General features: G+C 43.6%; 2 protein-coding genes across 2 annotated transcripts; both read right to left on the minus strand.

Moving 5' to 3' along the window:
- Positions 1–157: 157 nt before the first annotated feature.
- LOC108439223 (olfactory receptor 1571-like) lies at positions 158–6471 on the minus strand. Its single transcript, XM_017717492.2, has 2 exons — positions 6465–6471; positions 158–1152 (listed from the first exon to the last, which is right to left on the minus strand). The coding sequence occupies exons 1-2, from the start codon at positions 6469–6471 to the stop codon at positions 158–160; spliced, it is 1002 nt and encodes a 333-aa protein (XP_017572981.2).
- Positions 6472–16570: 10099 nt separating this feature from the next.
- LOC108439222 (olfactory receptor 1F1-like) lies at positions 16571–17566 on the minus strand. The gene has a single exon (XM_017717491.2). It carries the CDS (start codon positions 17561–17563, stop codon positions 16571–16573), a length of 993 nt encoding a protein of 330 aa, XP_017572980.2. The 5' UTR covers positions 17564–17566.
- Positions 17567–17978: the final 412 nt, after the last annotated feature.

Genomic DNA, 17978 nt, shown 5'->3' on the forward strand with positions numbered 1-17978 from the left:
ATATGCATGTTTTAATAATATTAAAATATTTTAATGGAAGCCTGAAGGGAGGAATTTCAGCCTTTTAACTCCAAAACAAGAAGTAAAAAAACAATAAACAATTCTCTCTTTTATGACAGTAAACCAAACCACATTTATTATATTATATTATATTATATTAATTAATTGCTATACTTTTCACAGGATCTTTCATTGCAAAGTTCACCTTGACCCGTTGGTAGAGTACTTTCATAGACTGCAATACCTCCTCTGTCTTTAAAGTATATATGATGGGGTTTAACATAGGTGGAATTGTTTGTGTTAGGACTGAGTTGATTATTCTAGTATTTGGATGTACAGATGTTGTACGAGCAGTAAAATAAACAGTGGTCACTGGCAGATAAAACATGCCCACTAATGTGAGGTGGGAAGTGCAGGTTTTCATAGCTTTGATTCGCTCAGCACCATGTGAAATCTTACACAGAGCAACACCAATACAAACATATGAGAGAGCTATTAGCATCAATGGAATAAAAAGCACAACAGCAACATAGACATAGGCCATTATGATATTAGGAAAATTATCATTACAGGCTAGTAAGTAGGTGGGACCATGATCACAGAGATAGCTGTCAATTGTGATAGACCTACAGAAAGACAGTCTGGTAATCAGAGCCACAAGGATGGTAATTAGAGATACAGAGAAAAGCCACATAGCACCAATTATCAGAGTCATTGTGGTTTTGGTGACAATCGCGTGATACCTCAGAGGAAAACATATAGCAATTACTCTGTCAAAGGCCAAAATAAGCAGAGTATATGACTGCATAGTCATAAAAAGAAAAACAAAAAACATGCTTGTCAGACAGTCTTTGTAAGATATGTACTGGTTCTCAAGCAGAAACATGTCTGCATACTTAGGAATAATAGAAGAGCTTCCAAACAGATCAGACAAGGCCAAGTTGAAAACAACTATATACTTTGCTGTGTGTAGAGCATGTGCCAGATATATCGTACCCATTATAAGAAAATTCCCTAAAATAGTCACAGTATATATAAAGCATAAAAACATATAGTAATACTTTGCATATGGCATGTTGTACAATCCACTGATGTAAAATAGAGGGGGGTGAATAAGTGTTGTATTTTCAAGGGACACCACAGATGTCATGTCTGTTGAATGTAGGAAAGAATAATAATAGAACCTTCTAACAGTTTTTTTCACACTACAAATAATCAAACCATAAACTCAAAAATGATTTAAAAGATTTTTTTACATAGGAAATAAATCAATAGCAAATAATTTTTGTAAAATGAATCATCACAAATGAAAGAACAATACAGGATGTTAAAAACCGATTCACAACAGTTTGATACAATACCTTCTGTAGCAGGCCAAAACCTTTTAGAGCAGAATTTCAGGAGAGATCAGTCACATTTATAACTGACTTATGTTTACGTCATCCTCATGTAAACACAAATCTCTATAGAAAAGGCTGTATCCTAAACTGGAATACATTAATGCAGTAAATTAAAAATGCACAAAACAAATCTATAGGAAATTAAATGTGTATACTGAATAATAAATCAGGGAGAAAGTCTAGTTCAGTGTTAGTAGAAGTTTGTCTAAAATTTGATTCATGACCTAAAGATCAATGCTCACATCAATCATTTGGCAAGGGGTGAGATCAAATGATTTCATATAAAGTGTTACAAATCTACAATTTTAAAGTAAACCTGGCAATGTCAATAAAATCAAATGTTTGGATTGTGAAATTGTGTGTATAAAGAGTCATCCAGGAAAGTATGTAAGTTACATGTCATCATCATATTTTTGGTGACAGATAATGTGGTGAACCTTTATGCTTTCTAGGTTTTCAGAGAAGGTCTAATGATTCCTCAAAATTGAAAAAGGTCTGTAATTCTTAGCACATTTTACCTCACAGAATCATCTTACCTCACTGCAAATACAATTATTTGGGTCCACTGTGGGGTCACTTCCTTGGCAAGGGGTTGTGGCCAAGGAATGTTGGCCTGGGAATATCAAAAAAAGGAAAAAAAAAAAAAAAAAAAGGCAGCCCACACTAAGGCCTCATGTGACCCCTAGTTTCACAAGAAATTTAGTGGCCCGCTTCAGGCAGCCTACTTTAAGCCCTCATGTGGGCTGTGATCATAGGGGCCTTAACACGGGGGCCTGTATGTGCCCCTGGTGTCACATCTCACTGGGGCCCCACTTCAGGAAGCTCACACTAAGCCTTCATAACACTAAGCATTCAATAGGTTCCCTTTGGGAAGTGTTTAGTATGGGCTGCCACCATGCACATACTCCCAGTTTTATTAGGCTCACTAGGGCCCACAGTAAAGCCCATACTAAGCCCTTATATGACATGTCTGACTGACCAGGGCCCTTATCTGGAGGTCCACACTTATCCCTTATATGGGCCATGTTAAACCTCAATGCTCAATGCCTATTGCTTGGGACAGTTTGGCTTTTGCTTTGTCATCTGACACAAAGGCTGCATTCAGCATTTTTAGCACACTTGCAGAGGTTTGTTTGCTGGAATGAATAAGAGATGTGGTATGAGCAGCTGAGGTGGGGACAGGGAGATGCAATGTATGTGCCATGGATGTTGGTATAAGCAAAGGTCCATTGTGTTTACTCCAAGAGTCACAAAATCAGCATGTTGGCGGAATTTAGGCAACACTGACTTTAGATTTTCATTAATAAAGTCTCCAGTGTAACATAAAGATGCTGAGTTACTGATGGCCCCACAGACTTCATTCTGAGACTCCCTCACGTTAGTGCCAGGTGGACTGTACCCTACAACAGTAATGTAGAATTACCGGGACTGTACTATCATCAACTCCACTAGCACTGAGCATTAACTCCGTACTATTACTATATTTTTGTTTAAAGGACAAAATGACTTTTCTTAACATTTCAGTTGCCGACCCATTAGCTAGGCTTACTATAGTAAAGGGTGATCAGTGTGAGGAAAAAGAAAAGAAGAAATCTCCACTTACTCGTCATACCCTGGCCACCACATATTCCAGGTTCTTCCCTCAGGCTGGTGCTTCAGCCAAATGAGGATCAAGACATCCAGACAACAGAGAAGCTTCTTCCCGACAAGCCATCACTCTCCATAACAGTATAAAATATAGTAACATGCAACATTCCATCCTCTGTAACTACCATCTCAGACAACCATTTCTTACAGCACCCAACTTACTTGCCTTATTACCCACCTTATCTGTTACTTTACTTATCCCTTTTTAGCCTGGGGTACTAACTGATTCATTAGTACTCTAATGTTTGAATTATTCTACTTAGGTACTATCACTTTAAGAACTGTTAGAAAGACTTGCACAATCATGCATGAGAGACAACCTACCCTGCTTTTAGAATAATTAGGATAGTTGAAACATCTGATTGGGTATTCAGAATGTCAATTACAGATTTCCCTAGTTTGATGGGTTAGGAGGATGGACTAGAAAGAGAGGAGGAGGAGTACATGAGAGAGGAAGACCACAGGAAAAATGAGAGGTGACAGCAGCGAGAAAAATGAAAATAAAAAGAGCTTAGCTGAGCTGTAGCATTTTAAATTTCTTTTGAACTAGAGCTTTAGAGGAAAACTATTTTCTTCTCTATTTTCATGCGAGTTGCAGTTGTTTTGAGCACTTAACGACCCAGAACTAACTAACTGTTGATGCTGGTTTTTATGTGCTCGTGGATTGGACTTTTGCAAACTGTGGTTTGTTGTGTAGTTTGTTTCCACTTAAACAAGCTGATTCTCTATCCAAGAAGCAAGGTCAGAAAGATCCCACAGCAGCTAGAAAGTGACTTTACTCCTCACCAGTACTCCTTGAAAGCTTCCTCCTTCCGCAGCCATTGAACTTTTTTTTTTTTTAACTTAAAGAAGGGGCTAGTTGTTTAGTCACACTGACTCAAGCATCGCACAGGCCCACAACATCTTTTTTAGTGTGCTACACCTTTTTGCCACCATACATCCGTTAATTGCAATCGGCACTTTAATATATTTCATATATTTTGCACAAATTATCATTGAGCTGTTGGCTGTCGGACTCAGGCCATATTATTTACCACGCAAGTATTCGCATGCCATCATCGTGACTATCTACATTCCCCCCTCTGCCAACCCGACGTCGGCAAGTGACGTCATTTATTCAACAACAGCACGTCTCCAGACGCAACACCCGAGTGCCTTTATCGCCATATCACGTGACTTTAACCATGTCGCTATGGCCAAGGCACTACCACACTTCACGCAGTATGTGGACTGTCCCACCAGAGAGGAAAGAACACTGGACCTGCTGTATGCTAATGTTAAGGACGCATACAGCTGCTCCCCCCTTCCTCTGCTGGGTAGGTCAGACCACAACTTGGTTCACCTCAGCTCCTGTTATGTGCCGCTGGTGAAGAGTCAGCCTGTGACCAAGCAGATAGTGAGTAGATGGTCTGTGGAGACTTACGAGGCACTGCAGGATTGCTTCGAGGCTACTGATTGGTCTGCACTCTGTGAGCCGCACGGAGAGAACGTCGACGGGCTCACAGAGTGCATCACGGACTACATTAACTTCTGTGTGGACTCCACTGTACCAACCAGGACTGTTAAATGTTACCCAAACAACAAGCCGTGGGTAACAAAGGACATTAAGGCTCTCCTCAACAAGAAGAAGAGGGCATTCAGAGCTGGAGATAGGGTGGAGGTGAGAACGATCCAGAGGGAACTGAGGACAGCTATCAAGGAGGCGAAGAACAAGTACAGGAGGAAGCTCATGAGGGAGCGACATGAGGGACGTCTGGAATGGGATGAGGACCATCACCAGCTTCAGGTCCAACAACAACAGAGGAGTAGAGGTCAGTGTGGACAGGGCCAACAAGCTAAATCTGTTCTTTAACAGATTTGACACAGCAGGCTCTGTCCCCCCCCAGCCTGACTCCTCTGCTGCCAGTCCTCAGCAGACCATACCACTCATATCCCCCTCCCCCTCCTGATAGCCTGCCCCCCTCGTGTGATAGCCCATCTCACACCTCCATCCCTCCCCCACCCACCTCCTCTGCAGTGTGTCTCACTGCTGACCAGGTGAGAAGACAACTGAAGAGACTCTACACAAACAAGGCTGCAGGCCCTGATGGGGTTCCACCCAGGGTGCTTAAAGCCTGTGCTACCCAACTTTGTGGAGTACTTCAATGTGTCTTCAACTTGAGCCTGAGTCTCCAGAGGGTCCCCATGATGTGGAAGACATCTTGCATTGTTCCTGTCCCAAAGACGCCACGACCCAGTGACGCCAAGGACTACAGGCCAGTGGCACTGACGTCTCATGTCATGAAGACCATGGAGAGGCTCGTCTTGGATCAGCTCCGACCCATAGTCCAGCCTTTTCTAGATCCCCTCCAGTTTGCCTATCAGCCCTGCCTGGGAGTTGGAGACGCCATCATCTACCTGCTCAACAGAGTTTATGCTCACCTGGATAAGCCAGCCAGCTCTGTGAGGGTCATGTTTTTTGACTTCTCCAGGAAATTTAACACCGTCTGGCCCGCTCTTCTGGGCGATAAGCTCACAGTGATGCAGGTAGATGCCCCCCTTGTGTCCTGGATTGTTGACTATCTGACCGGCAGACCACAGTATGTACGGCTGCAGCACTGTGTGTCGGACAGAGTAGTCAGCAACACTGGAGTCCCACAAGGTACTGTCCTCTCTCCCTTCCTCTTTACCCTCTACACCACGGACTTCAGCTACTGCACAGAGACTTGCCACCTTCAGAAGTTTTCTGATGACTCTGCAATAGTTGGATGTATCAGCAAGGGTGAAGAGGATGAGTACAGGGCAACGGTGAAGGACTTTGTCGCATGGTGCGAGCGGAACCACCTGCAGCTCAATGTGACAAAGACAAAGGAACTGGTGGTGGACCTGAGGAGGGACAAGGCATCGGTGACCCCTGTGTCCATCAGCGGGGTCAGTGTGGACACTGTGGAGGATTACAAATATCTGGGTGTGTATATTGACAATAAACTGGACTGGGCTAAGAACACTGACGCCCTCTACAGGAAGGGCCAAAGTCGTCTCTATTTTCTGAGGCGCCTGAGGTCCTTCAACATCTGCCGGACTATGCTCAGGATCTTCTATGAGTCTGTGGTGGCGAGTGCTATCCTCTATGCTGTTGCATGCTGGGGAAGCAGGCTGAGGGTGGCAGATGCAACAAATTGATCCGCAAGGCCGGTGATGTTGTGGGTGTGGAGCTGGACTCGCTGACGGCAGTGTCGGAGAGGAGGATGCTGTCTAAACTGCGGGCCATTATGAACAATGGCTCCCACCCACTCTACGATACGGTGATGAGACACAAGAGCTCATTCAGCTCAAGACTCATCATACCAAAATGCACCACAGAGCGCCACAGGAAGTCATTCTTACCTGTGGCCATCAAACTCCATAACTCCTCCCTCAGTGTGTGATTCAAAAAACTGTTCATATGTGCAATAACAACAATTGTGTGTGTAGAGTACTTAAATCTGGTGTACATACTGTAAATTCTATATATTGTCTTAAATTATTAGTAAAGTGTTTATTTTTTACATAAATGGCTGCAACTGTAACAACTGCAATTTCCCCCTGGGATCAATAAAGGAATCTGAATCTGAATCTGAATCTGAATGTTGGGTGACTGCCCAATACAGGTATGACTGTGTGTATATGTGTAATGGTCATTTATTTATTCTATTTTTTTTTTTACGGTCTATAAAGTGTCTGTCAGATACACTGTGGGCTACTGTAACCAAAAGCAAATTCCTTGTATGTGTAAGCATACCTGGCCAATAAAGCTTGATTCTGATTCAAACTGTCTCTTTCCTGGGAATTAGTGTAATCAAGTAATTAGTGTCTCAAACCAGCCATTAGGGGTGTACTTTGTGTTCTTCTGGTGCCGGTCCCAAGGTTACGTCAGGAAGGGCATCCGGCATAAAACTTGTGCCAAAACTATCATGCGGATCACAAATATTATTGCCATACCGGATCGGTCGAGGCCCGGGTTAACAACGACCGCCTCCGGTGCTGTTGACCAGCAGGGTGCCGGTGGAAATTGGACTACTGTAGGTCGAAGACCATCAAAGAGGAGAGGAGGAAGGCGGGTTAGAAGGCAGCGAGAGAGAAGGGAAGGCAGGAGTGTGGAGGTTACAGTAGGGACTCTGAACATAGAGACAATGACTGGTAAAGGCAGAGAGCTTGCATACATGATGGAGAGAAGGATATTCTGTGTGTTCAGGAGACCAAATGGAAAGGAAGCAAGGCCAGGAACATTGGAGGTGGATTCAAACTGTTCTATCATGGTGTAGAGAGGAAGAGAAATGGAGTAGGGATAATCCTAAAGGAACAGCTTGGGAAAAGTGTTCTGGATGTAAAGAAAGTGTCAGACAGGATCATGAGCCTGAAGTTGGAGGTTGATGGTGTGATTTTGAATGTGGTCAGGTCATATGCACCACAGGTTGGTTGTCAGTTAGAAGAGAAAGAGGAATTTTGCAGTAAGATTAATGAAGTGGTAGATGGTGTCCCTAGAGAGGAGAGATTAGTGATTGGTGCAGACTTCAATGGACATGTTGGTGAAGGGAACAGAGGGGATGAAAAGGTGCTGGGTATGTATGGTATGAAAGACAGAAATGCGGAAGGTCAGATGGTTGTAGATTTTGCAAAGAGAATGTAAATGGCTGTGGTGAACACGTATTTTCAGAAGAGGGAAGGACACAGGGTGACATACAATCATGGAGGGAGGTGCACACAGGTGGATTATATCCTTAGCAGGAGATGCCACCTAAAGGAGATTGGAGATTGTAAAGTGGTGCCAGGGGAAAGTGTAGCAAGGCAGCATAGGGTGGTTGTCTGTAGAATGAGATTGGAAACAAAGAAGAGGAAGAGAGTGAAGACAGAGCCAAAGATTAGATGGTGGAAGCTGAAGGAGAAGGATGGTTGCAGGCAGTTCAGGGAAAAATTGCAACAGGCCCTTGGGGGCAGTGAGGAGCTACCTGAGGACTGGGAAACTACAGCTAAGGTGGTGAGAGAAACTGGCAAGAATGTGTTGGGTGTTTCGTCTGGTCAGAGGAAAGAAGAGGGGGGAGAGATAGTGGATCAGGTAGTGCAGAAAATTAGTAAGGTGGAAGTGAGGGCAGCTTTAAAAAGGATGAAGAATGGAAAGGCAGTTGGTCCAGATGACATACCTGTGGAGGTATGGAGATGTTTAGGAGAGAAGGCAGTGGACTTTTTAACCAGGTTGTTTAACAAAATCCTGGAGAGTGAGAGGATGCCTGATGAGTGGAGAAGCAGTGTACTGGTCCCCATTTTTAAGAACAAGGGTGATGTGCAGAGCTGCAGTAACTACAGAGGTATAAAGTTGATGAGGCACACCTTGAAGGTATGGGAAAGAGTTGTTGAAGCAAGGCTAAGGCAAGAGGTTCAGATCAGTAAGCAGCAGTTTGGTTTCATGCCCAGAAAGAATACCACAGATGCAATTTTTGCATTGAGAGTGTTGGTAGACAAGTACAGATAAGGTCAGAAGGAGCTACATTGTGTCTTTGTGGATCTAGAGAAGGCATATGATAGGGTGCCAAGACAGGAACTGTGGTACTGTATGACGAAGTCAGGTGTAGCTGAAAAGTATGTTAGGGTGGTGCAGGACATGTATGAGGATAGTGAAACAGTGGTGAGGTGTGCCGTTGGAGTGACAAATGGTTTCAAGGTGAAGGTAGGGTTACATCAGGGATCAGCTTTGAGCCCCTTCTTGTTTGCAATGGTGATGGACAGGTTGACAGATGAGGTCAGGCAGGAGGCTCCATGGACCATGATGTTTGCAGATGACATTGTAATCTGTGGTGAGAGTAGAGAGCAGGTGGAAGAGAATCTGGAGAGGTGGAGGTTTGCACTGGAGAGGAGAGGAATGAAGGTCGGTAGATACAAGACGGAATACATGTGTGTGAATGAGAGGGAGGCAGGTAGAAAGGTGAAGATGCAAGGAGTAGAGGTCATAAAGGTGGATGACTTCAAATATCTTGGTTCAACCATCCAGAGCAATGGACAGTGTAGAAAAGAGGTGAAGAAGAGGGTGCAGGCAGGATGGAGTGGGTGGAGACGGGTGTCAGGGCTGATGTGTGACAGAAGGATAGCAGCAAGAGTGAAAGGGAAGGTTTACAAGACAGTAGTGCGTCCTGCTATGATGTATGGTTTGGAGACTGTGGCTTTGTCTAAAAGACAGGAGGCTGAGCTGGAGGTGGCGGAGATGAAGAAGCTGAGATTTTCGTTGGGAGTGACAAGGCTGGACAAGATTAGAAATGAGCAGATCAGAGGGACAGTGAAGGTGGAGCAGTTTGGAGATAAAGTCAGAGAGGCCAGGTTGAGATGGTTTGGACATGTGTTGAGGAGGAATAGTGGATATATTGGGCAAAGAATGTTGGAGATGGAGCTGCCGGGTAGAAGGAGAAGAGGTAGACCTCAGAGAAGGTTTATGGATGTAGTTAGGGTGGACATGGAGATGGTTGGTGTGAAAGTAGAGGAGGCAATGGATAGGGCAAGATGGAGGCAGATGATCCGCTGTGGCGACCCCTAAAGGGAGCAGCCGAAAGAAGAAGAAGAAGTAATTAGTGCCTCTGGAGTTGTCATGACTACAAGGTAGAGGCTCCCTCATTGCCCAAAAAAGTTCAGAGTCCCAAGGCAGAGGAAGCCTTTTCCACACTTAAAATGGCTTTTAGTACTGCCCCCATTCTGAGACACCCAGATCCATTGTTGCCTTTTGTCATAGAAATAGATGCATCAGAATGTAGAGTTGGTGTCGTTCTGTCTCAGCATAGAGGGAATCTCCCTAAACTTCATTCTGTAGCATTTATTTCCACACAAGCTCTCAACTGCAGAATGTAATTATAGTAAAGGAGACAGAGAACAACTAGCAGTTAAGCTGACATTAGAAGAATAGTGACACTGGTTGGAAGGAGCAAAGCATCCCTTTCTTGACAGATCACAAAAACCTAGAAGATTTATCCATCCATCATCGTTGCCCGCTACAAACAGGGTAGCAGTTGGGAGAGCAGAGAATACCAGATAACCCTGTCCCCCGCAACTTCCTCCAGCTCATTCCCGGGGACCCCAAGCCTCTCCCAGACCAACTTGGAGACATAATCCCGCCAGCGGGTCCTAGGGCGACCCCGGGGTCTTGTCCCGGTAGACCGTGCCTGGAACACCCCCACCGGGAGGCGACCAGGGGGCATCCGATTCAGATGCCCGAACCACCTCAGCTGGCTCCTCTCAATGCGGAGGAGTAGCAGCTCTACTCTGAGCTCCTCCTGGATGACCGAGCTCTTCACCCTATCACATAGCGTGTAGTCCGCCACCCGACGAAGAAAGCTCATTTCCGCCGCTTGTATTCGCGATCTCATTCTTTCGGTCATTACCCACAGCTCATGACCATAGGTGAGGGTTGGGATGTAGATCGACCAGTAAACAGAGAGCTTCGCCTTTTGGCTCAACTCCCTCTTCACCACTACAATCTGGTACAGTGACCGCATTACTGCTGCCACCTGTCCCAGCCTACAGCCAATCTCACGATCCCTCTTCCCGTCACTCGTGAACAAGACCCCAAGATACTTAAACTCCTCCACCTGGGGCAGGTCCTTTCCCCTTACCTGGAGTGGGCATGCCATCCTTTTCCAGGCCAAGACCATGGACTCAGACTTGGAGGTGCTGATCCGCATACCAACCGCTTCACACTCAGCTGCAAACCGCTCCAGCGAGCATTGGAGGCATCCATGTGATTCCGCCAAAAGAACAACATCACATGCAAATAGCAGAGACGCCACCCTCTGGCCTCCACACATGCCCTCCTGACCCCGGCTATGCCCTGACACTCTGTCCATGAATATCAAGAACAAGAGTGGAGACAGAGCACAACCCTGGCGAAGTCCAACGCTAACCCTGAAAGAGTCTGACTTAATGCCAAGTATATGGACACAGCTCTCATTCCTGTAGTACAGAGATTGGATGGACCCGGAGTAGTAGCCCTGGCACCCCATACTCCCGGAGGACCTCCCACAAGATATCTCGAGGAACACGGTCATAAGCCTTCTCCAAGTCCACAAAACACATGTAGACTGGGTTGGCAAACTACCATGCCCCCTCAACAATCTGTGAGAGGGTGAAAAGCTGATCCATTGTTCCATGGCCAGGACGGAATCCACATTGTTCCTCCACAAACTGAGGTTCAACTATCGGTCGGAGTCTCCTTTCCAGCACCTTTGCATAGACTTTCCCAGGGAGGCTGAGCAGTGTGATACCCCGATAATTGGCACACACCCTCCGGTCCCCCTTTTTAAAAATTGGGACCACCACCCCAGTCTGCCAGTCCAAGGGTACTGTTCCCGAGGTCCATGCAATATTGCAAAGGCGTGTTAGCCATGACAGCCCCACAATATCCAGAGCCTTAAACATTTCTGGACGAATCTCATCCACCCCCGGTGCCTTACCAATGAGGAGCTTACCAACTACCTCAGTGACCTCCACCAGGGAAATGGAATTTGACACCCCAGAAGCCTCCCGTGAGGGAGGCATGTCTCCCAGATTAAGAAGTTCCTCAAAGTGCTCCTTCCACCGACCGACAATATCCTCATTCGAAGTCAGAGTTTCTCCACCCTTGCCGAATACAGCTTGGGGGCAGCCACCCTGACCCCTCCTGAGTCGCCGGATAGTTGTCCAGAACCTCTTTGAGGCCGAACAAAAGTCTTTTTCCAAGGGCTCACCAAATTCCTCTCATGCCCTGGATTTTGCTTCTGCCACCGTTGCAGCTGCCACCTTTTTTTGCCTGTCGGTACCTATCTGCTGAATCGGGAGTCCTTCGGGCCAACCAGTCCCTAAAGGCCTCTTTCTTCAGCTTGACGGCCTCCCTCACCACCGGTGTCCACCAGGAGGTTCTTGGGTTACCGCCCCGACAGGCACCCACGAGCTTTTGGCCACAGCTACGCCTGGCAGCTTCCACAATGGAGATTTTGAACAGGGTCCATTCAGACTCCATGTCCCCTACCTCCTCCGGGACGTGAGAAAAGCTCTCCCGGAGGTGGGAGTTGAAATCATTCCGAACAGGGGCCTCTGAAAGTTGTGCCTTGGGCCTACCGGGTCTCACCATCAGTCTTCCCTGCCATCTGATCCAACTCACCACCAGATGGTGATCAGTTGACAGCTCAGCACCTCTCTTCACCCTAGTGTCCAGAACATATGGTCCCAAGTCAGATTAAACGACAACAAAGCACCATTGACCTTTGACCCAAGGAGCTCTGATACCATGAACACTTATGAACATCCTTGTGTTCGAACTTGGTGTTCGTTATGAACAATCCACGCCTGGCACAGAAGTCCAATAACAACTCACCCTTCGGGTTTAGATCAGGCAGGCCGTTCTTCCCAATCACGCGTCTCCAGGTCTCCCAGTCATTGCCAACGTGAGCATTGAAGTCTCCCAGTAGGACTATGGAGTCTGTAGGCGGGACCCTTTCCAGAACCCCGCCACTCTCTCCAAGAAGGCCGAATACTCTGACCTGTTGTTTGGTGCATACGCACAGACAACAGTCAAAGTTTTCCTTTCTGCGATTTTAATTCGCATTGAGGTGACCCTCTCGTCCACCGGGACAAACTCCAACTGCCTGGTCACCAGCCGGGGACTTGTGAGTATCCCCACACCCGCCCGGCGCCTCTCACCCTGTTCAACCCCTGAGTAGGAGAGAGACCAACCCCTATCCTGGAGTTTGGTTCCAGAGCCGACACGGTGGGTGGAGGTCAGCCCAACTATATCTAGTTGGTACCTCTCAACCTCCTGCACAAGTTCCAGCTCCTTCCCCCCCAGTGAGGTTTCATTCCATGTACCAAGAGCTAGTTTCTGCTGCAGGGGCCTAGGCCAACTAGGGCCTCCCCGCAATCTCCCACTGCCAATATGGCACTGCATCGCTCCCCCATCCTGGACCTTGCGGGTGGTGGACCCACATGGCCTCCCCACGTTGCCTCTTCGGGCTGAGCCCAGCCGGATTACGTGGGCTGGTCTGCCACCAGGTGCTCGCCATGGAACACTACCCCCAGGCCTGGCTCCAGGGGTAGGTCCCGGTGACCCTTTCCCGGGCAGGGTGCACGATTTTTTATGTACAATATGCATGGAGAATAAACTTTGGATCGTGTTAGTCTGGGTCTTCACTCCAGACCTTTTCGCCCTGGAAGACCCTACCAGGAGCGTATTGCTCCCGACGACTTAGCTCTGAAGATCCCTAGACCACACAAGCCCTTCCGCCACGACAAGGCCCCGATCCAGGAAGGGTAGAAGATTTACAGTCAGCTAAATGCCTTAATTCCTGTGAAGCTTATTGGTCACTATTTGTTTCACACTTTCGGTTTAACATTTAATTTTGTCCCAGTACCCGTAATTCCAAAGCCTGTCTGTGTCTGTCTGTGAACCTGAACTCATCCTTCCCACTGTCCATTCAAATAGCTCCCATCTGTTGGGACTTAGATGAAGGGATCAGCCTAGCCCATACATCCATTTCACACTAGATGCAATGCAAAGAAGCAAGGGCGGTTGCTATGTGTTGTGTTTCCATATGATACAAATGTCTGCGTTATCTGTTTATTACTCATATAAACAGTAGATAACAAAGAGATCAACAATAAAATTTTGACTATGTGCCATGACTGTTGCTGGCTTTCTCATTGGGTCATGATGTATCTCTATATGAGTAGGAGGAAATAAATGTGTGTTCACAACATTAACATACTCAAGGCATTTAAGGCAACTTGTTGAAGAGTTAAAAGTAGACTTGATTTATTTGTTTATTACCATAGATTGTATATTATGGCAGATACATTGCGTTTCTTTAATGTTTCTACATAGAAACTGCTGCGATGCTGCAAAAAAAATCAGAAATTGTCTTCGAGATTAACGTGTTCTACCGCATTTGTAGTTAATGAAATGTTAACACAACTATACATTTAATGTTTGACATTTTAGGGGAAGCTGAGCTGAGAAATCGCCACTGAGATATATATATATATATAAATAATGATCAAACAAATACATGTGGTGCAAAACATTTTTATTTTTAATTTAATATTTACTGTAGAAAATCAAATATACTGATGATAATGATATGGAGATATTACACTAACAACAACAATCAGTATATTATATATTTAGATATTTACAGAGATAGGGAGAGAAAGAGAGATGTTTCTAGTAGTTCTAGTAGGCTTTCTGGATGTACCACAGAGCTGCTGCCTCAGTGCTTCTCTGTGAATTAACATAATAAATGTTGACTTATGGTCCTGCTAATTGCTGGCAAGAAGGAGGGGTGATGTCCTGAGCATCCTGAAATCTCAGTCATGCTAGTGTTAATCAATATGTGGGGACTGCTGTAAATGATCCAGAGCTGTTTTCTGCAAATAGATGTCGATTTTGGAGAGCAGAGAGATATATTTCTCACAAATATACATCCTGGTTCTGTTTTAATTGAGCCACTGGGACAGGAAGAAAACCCGAGGGCCTATGTATCGAGAGCCCATCAAGTGTGGAGAAATGTCACAGGAAATGACCTGGACTTAAATCAAATGGAGCAGTCAATTTTTGCGAGCCAAAATACAGAAGGGGCTGCCCCTACCAGTAAGGAGCAAACTGGCAGAGGTGGTTGGTCTTGGAAGCATGGCAAAGGGTGTGTATATGGATCATATAGCCCATCAAGTGGAGCTATATAGAAAAAAGGAACATGATCAGAAAGAACAAGACCAAGAGACCCTCAGACAACTTAATCAAATACAACTGGTTAGATAACAAGAGGCTCCAGTGCTAGCGCTTCTATATTACTCTAATAATTTTTCCACCTATACTTGGGGTAAATATGTGCAGTTCTTTGTCAGCCAACAGGTAAAGGAATAAATCCTCAATCTATTTTTTAGTATTATACTGCTTATTCAGAAGTAGAGCTGGGGCTACCACTATGCCTAGGCTTAGAGACTATTATAGGCTCTTGAAGCAGGAAGATGTCACCATAGCAATGTGTGTTACAGTGAATCCAGCTGAGAATTTGCCAACTCCAGAGGATGGTGAACCACATGATTGTGTTCAAGAAGCAGAGAAATACTTAAAACTTAGATCAGATTTGCAAGCTTTCCCACTGAGTGAGGCGGACCTGGAAAATTGGACTGGTGGGTCCTGTTATTGTGTGGGAGATAAATTGAGTGATGGCCTGAGGCTTGTCCAACCAAGCAGAAGGACACTTAGTCTGTTGCCAAGTTTTTGTATAGAGAGGTCATAAGCAGGTAGGGACTTCCAGATCAGATATCCTCTGGTAATGGGAAAGAGTTTATGGAAAAGACAGTGAAATTGATTTTGTAAAAATTAGTGCAGCCTTGGTCTTGGTGCCGTCTATCATCCGCAAAGCCAAGGGATTTGTGAAAAAATGAATGGTGTTCTGAAAAAATCACATTGTTAAAATCTGCCAGTGTAAATGCCCTAAAAAAGAAGCTGTGTGAGCAGAAGGTTCATCAGCACAAGCTCTCTTCACAACGTGCATTTAATTAATGAAATAAAGAATTAAACAAATACAAATGTTGTATATGTTAATAGTCTATACTGAGGCTGTCCTGTATTGTACCACCTTCAAAAAGCAGTTTGTGCAGAAACACTCTTTTTAACTTAAGTGTCTACATGGCTTATGTGTAATAGGCTGAATGCAGAAATATATAAATGCATTAATTATTGGTTAAATGACATTACAATAATGATGAAATCAAAACAAGCTGTTGAAATCAAAACCTTTATTTTTGTATATGGACTACATGGACTAGACACTGACACTACATACTGATACTTTAACAATGTTTACATACTACATCAACCTTTTTCTTTTAATAAAAAAAATTAATGTTTTAATAAGCATTACATTTTTTTCCATTTGAAAAATTAGGATTACCTTAGTAATGGTAATTTGTTAATCAAAAGCTTTTTATGAAATGAATTATAGAAGTGACACATGCTGTACTCTGCTGAGGCCATTACTGAGCTCCCTTGCTCTTTAAAGCTCAGTCTTAACAGGTGTCTTTCAAACAGTATGTGGAAGTAAATATTACATTGAAAAGATTTAGATTTTCAATTGTTTATGTATTTCTTACCTTGGCAACTGCATCTTTTTTGTTTATGTTTCATCTGTTTTTATAGTTGAAGACAATGGCTACATAAATGTAAACATTAAGAATAACCATGGTAGTTCAAAACAAATTTTGGAACATTTTTAAAATATTCATGTGGTGTATATACATTTTTAAATGAAGTTTTAATTCAAATGTATGCCTAAATGCTAACCAAATAAAATGTTCTTACTTCATAATTACTTGCATTGTTAACTTTTGTTAACTACAATCATATGCATGTTTTAATAATATTAAAATATTTTAATGGAAGCCTGAAGGGAGGAATTTCAGCCTTTTAACTCCAAAACAAGAAGTAAAAAAACAATAAACAATTCTCCCTTTTATGACAGTAAACCAAACCACATTTATTATATTATATTATATTAATTAATTGCTATACTTTTCACAGGATCTTCCATTGCAAAGTTCACCTTGACCCGTTTGTAGAGTACTTTAATAGACTGCAATACCTCCTCTGTCTTTAAAGTATATATGATGGGGTTTAACATGGGTGGAATTGTTTGTGTTAGGACTGAGTTGATTATTCTAGTATTTGGATGTACAGATGTTGTACGAGCAGTAAAATAAACAGTGGTCACTGGTAGATAAAACATGCCCACTAATATGAGGTGGGAAGTGCAGGTTTTCATAGCTTTGATTCGCTCAGCACCATGTGAAATCTTACACAGAGCAACACCAATACAAACATATGAGAGAGCTATTAGCATCAATGGAATAAAAAGCACAACAGCAACATAGACATAGGCCATTATGATATTAGGAAAATTATCATTACAGGCTAGTCTGTAGGTGGGACCATGATCACAGAAATAGCTGTCAATTGTGATAGACCTACAGAAAGACAGTCTGGTAATCAGAGCCACAAGGATGGTAATTAAAGATACAGAGAAAAGCCACATAGCACCAATGATCAGAGTCATTGTGGTTTTGGTGACAATAGCATGATACCTCAGAGGAAAACATATAGCAATTACTCTGTCAAAGGCCAAAGTAAGCAGAGTAAAGGACTGCATGGTCATAAAAAGAAAAACAAAAAACATGCTTGTCAGACAGTCTTTGTAAGATATATACTGGTTCTCAAGCAGAAACATGTCTGCATACTTAGGAATAATAGAAGAGCTTCCACACAGATCAGACAAGGCCAAGTTGAAAACAACTATATACTTTGCTGTGTGTAGAGCATGTGCCAGATATATCGTACCCATTATAAGAAAATTCCCTAAAATAGTCACAGTATATATAAAGCATAAAAACATATAGTAATACTTTGCATATGGCATGTTGTACAATCCACTGATGTAAAATAGAGGGGGGTGAATAAGTGTTGCATTTTCAAGGGATACCAAAGATGTCATGTCTGTTGAATGTAGGAAAGAATAATAATAGAACCTTCTAACAGTTTTTTTCACACTACAAATAATCAAACCATAAACTCAAAAATGATTTAAAAGATTTTTTTTACATAGGAAATAAATCAATAGCAAATAATTTTTGTAAAATGTATCATCACATATGAAAGAACAATACAGGGTGTTAAAATCCGATTCACAACAGTTTGATACAATACCTTCTGTAGCAGGCCAAAACCTTTTAGAGCAGAATTTCAGGAGAGATCAGTCACATTTATAACTGACCTATGTTTACGTCATCCTCATGTAAACACAAATCTCTATAGAAAAGGCTGTATCCTAAACTGGAATATATTAATGCAGTAAATTAAAAATGCACAAAACAAATCTATAGGAAATTAAATGTGTATACTGAATAATA

Source organism: Pygocentrus nattereri, chromosome 18 (genome assembly GCF_015220715.1).
Source record: "Pygocentrus nattereri isolate fPygNat1 chromosome 18, fPygNat1.pri, whole genome shotgun sequence".
Taxonomy (NCBI): Eukaryota; Metazoa; Chordata; class Actinopteri; order Characiformes; family Serrasalmidae; genus Pygocentrus; species Pygocentrus nattereri.

Coding starts and splice junctions, on each gene's coding strand:
- LOC108439222 (XM_017717491.2), bottom strand. CDS start 17,563: ATGACATCTTTGGTATCCCTTGAAAATGCAACACTTATTCACCCCCCT.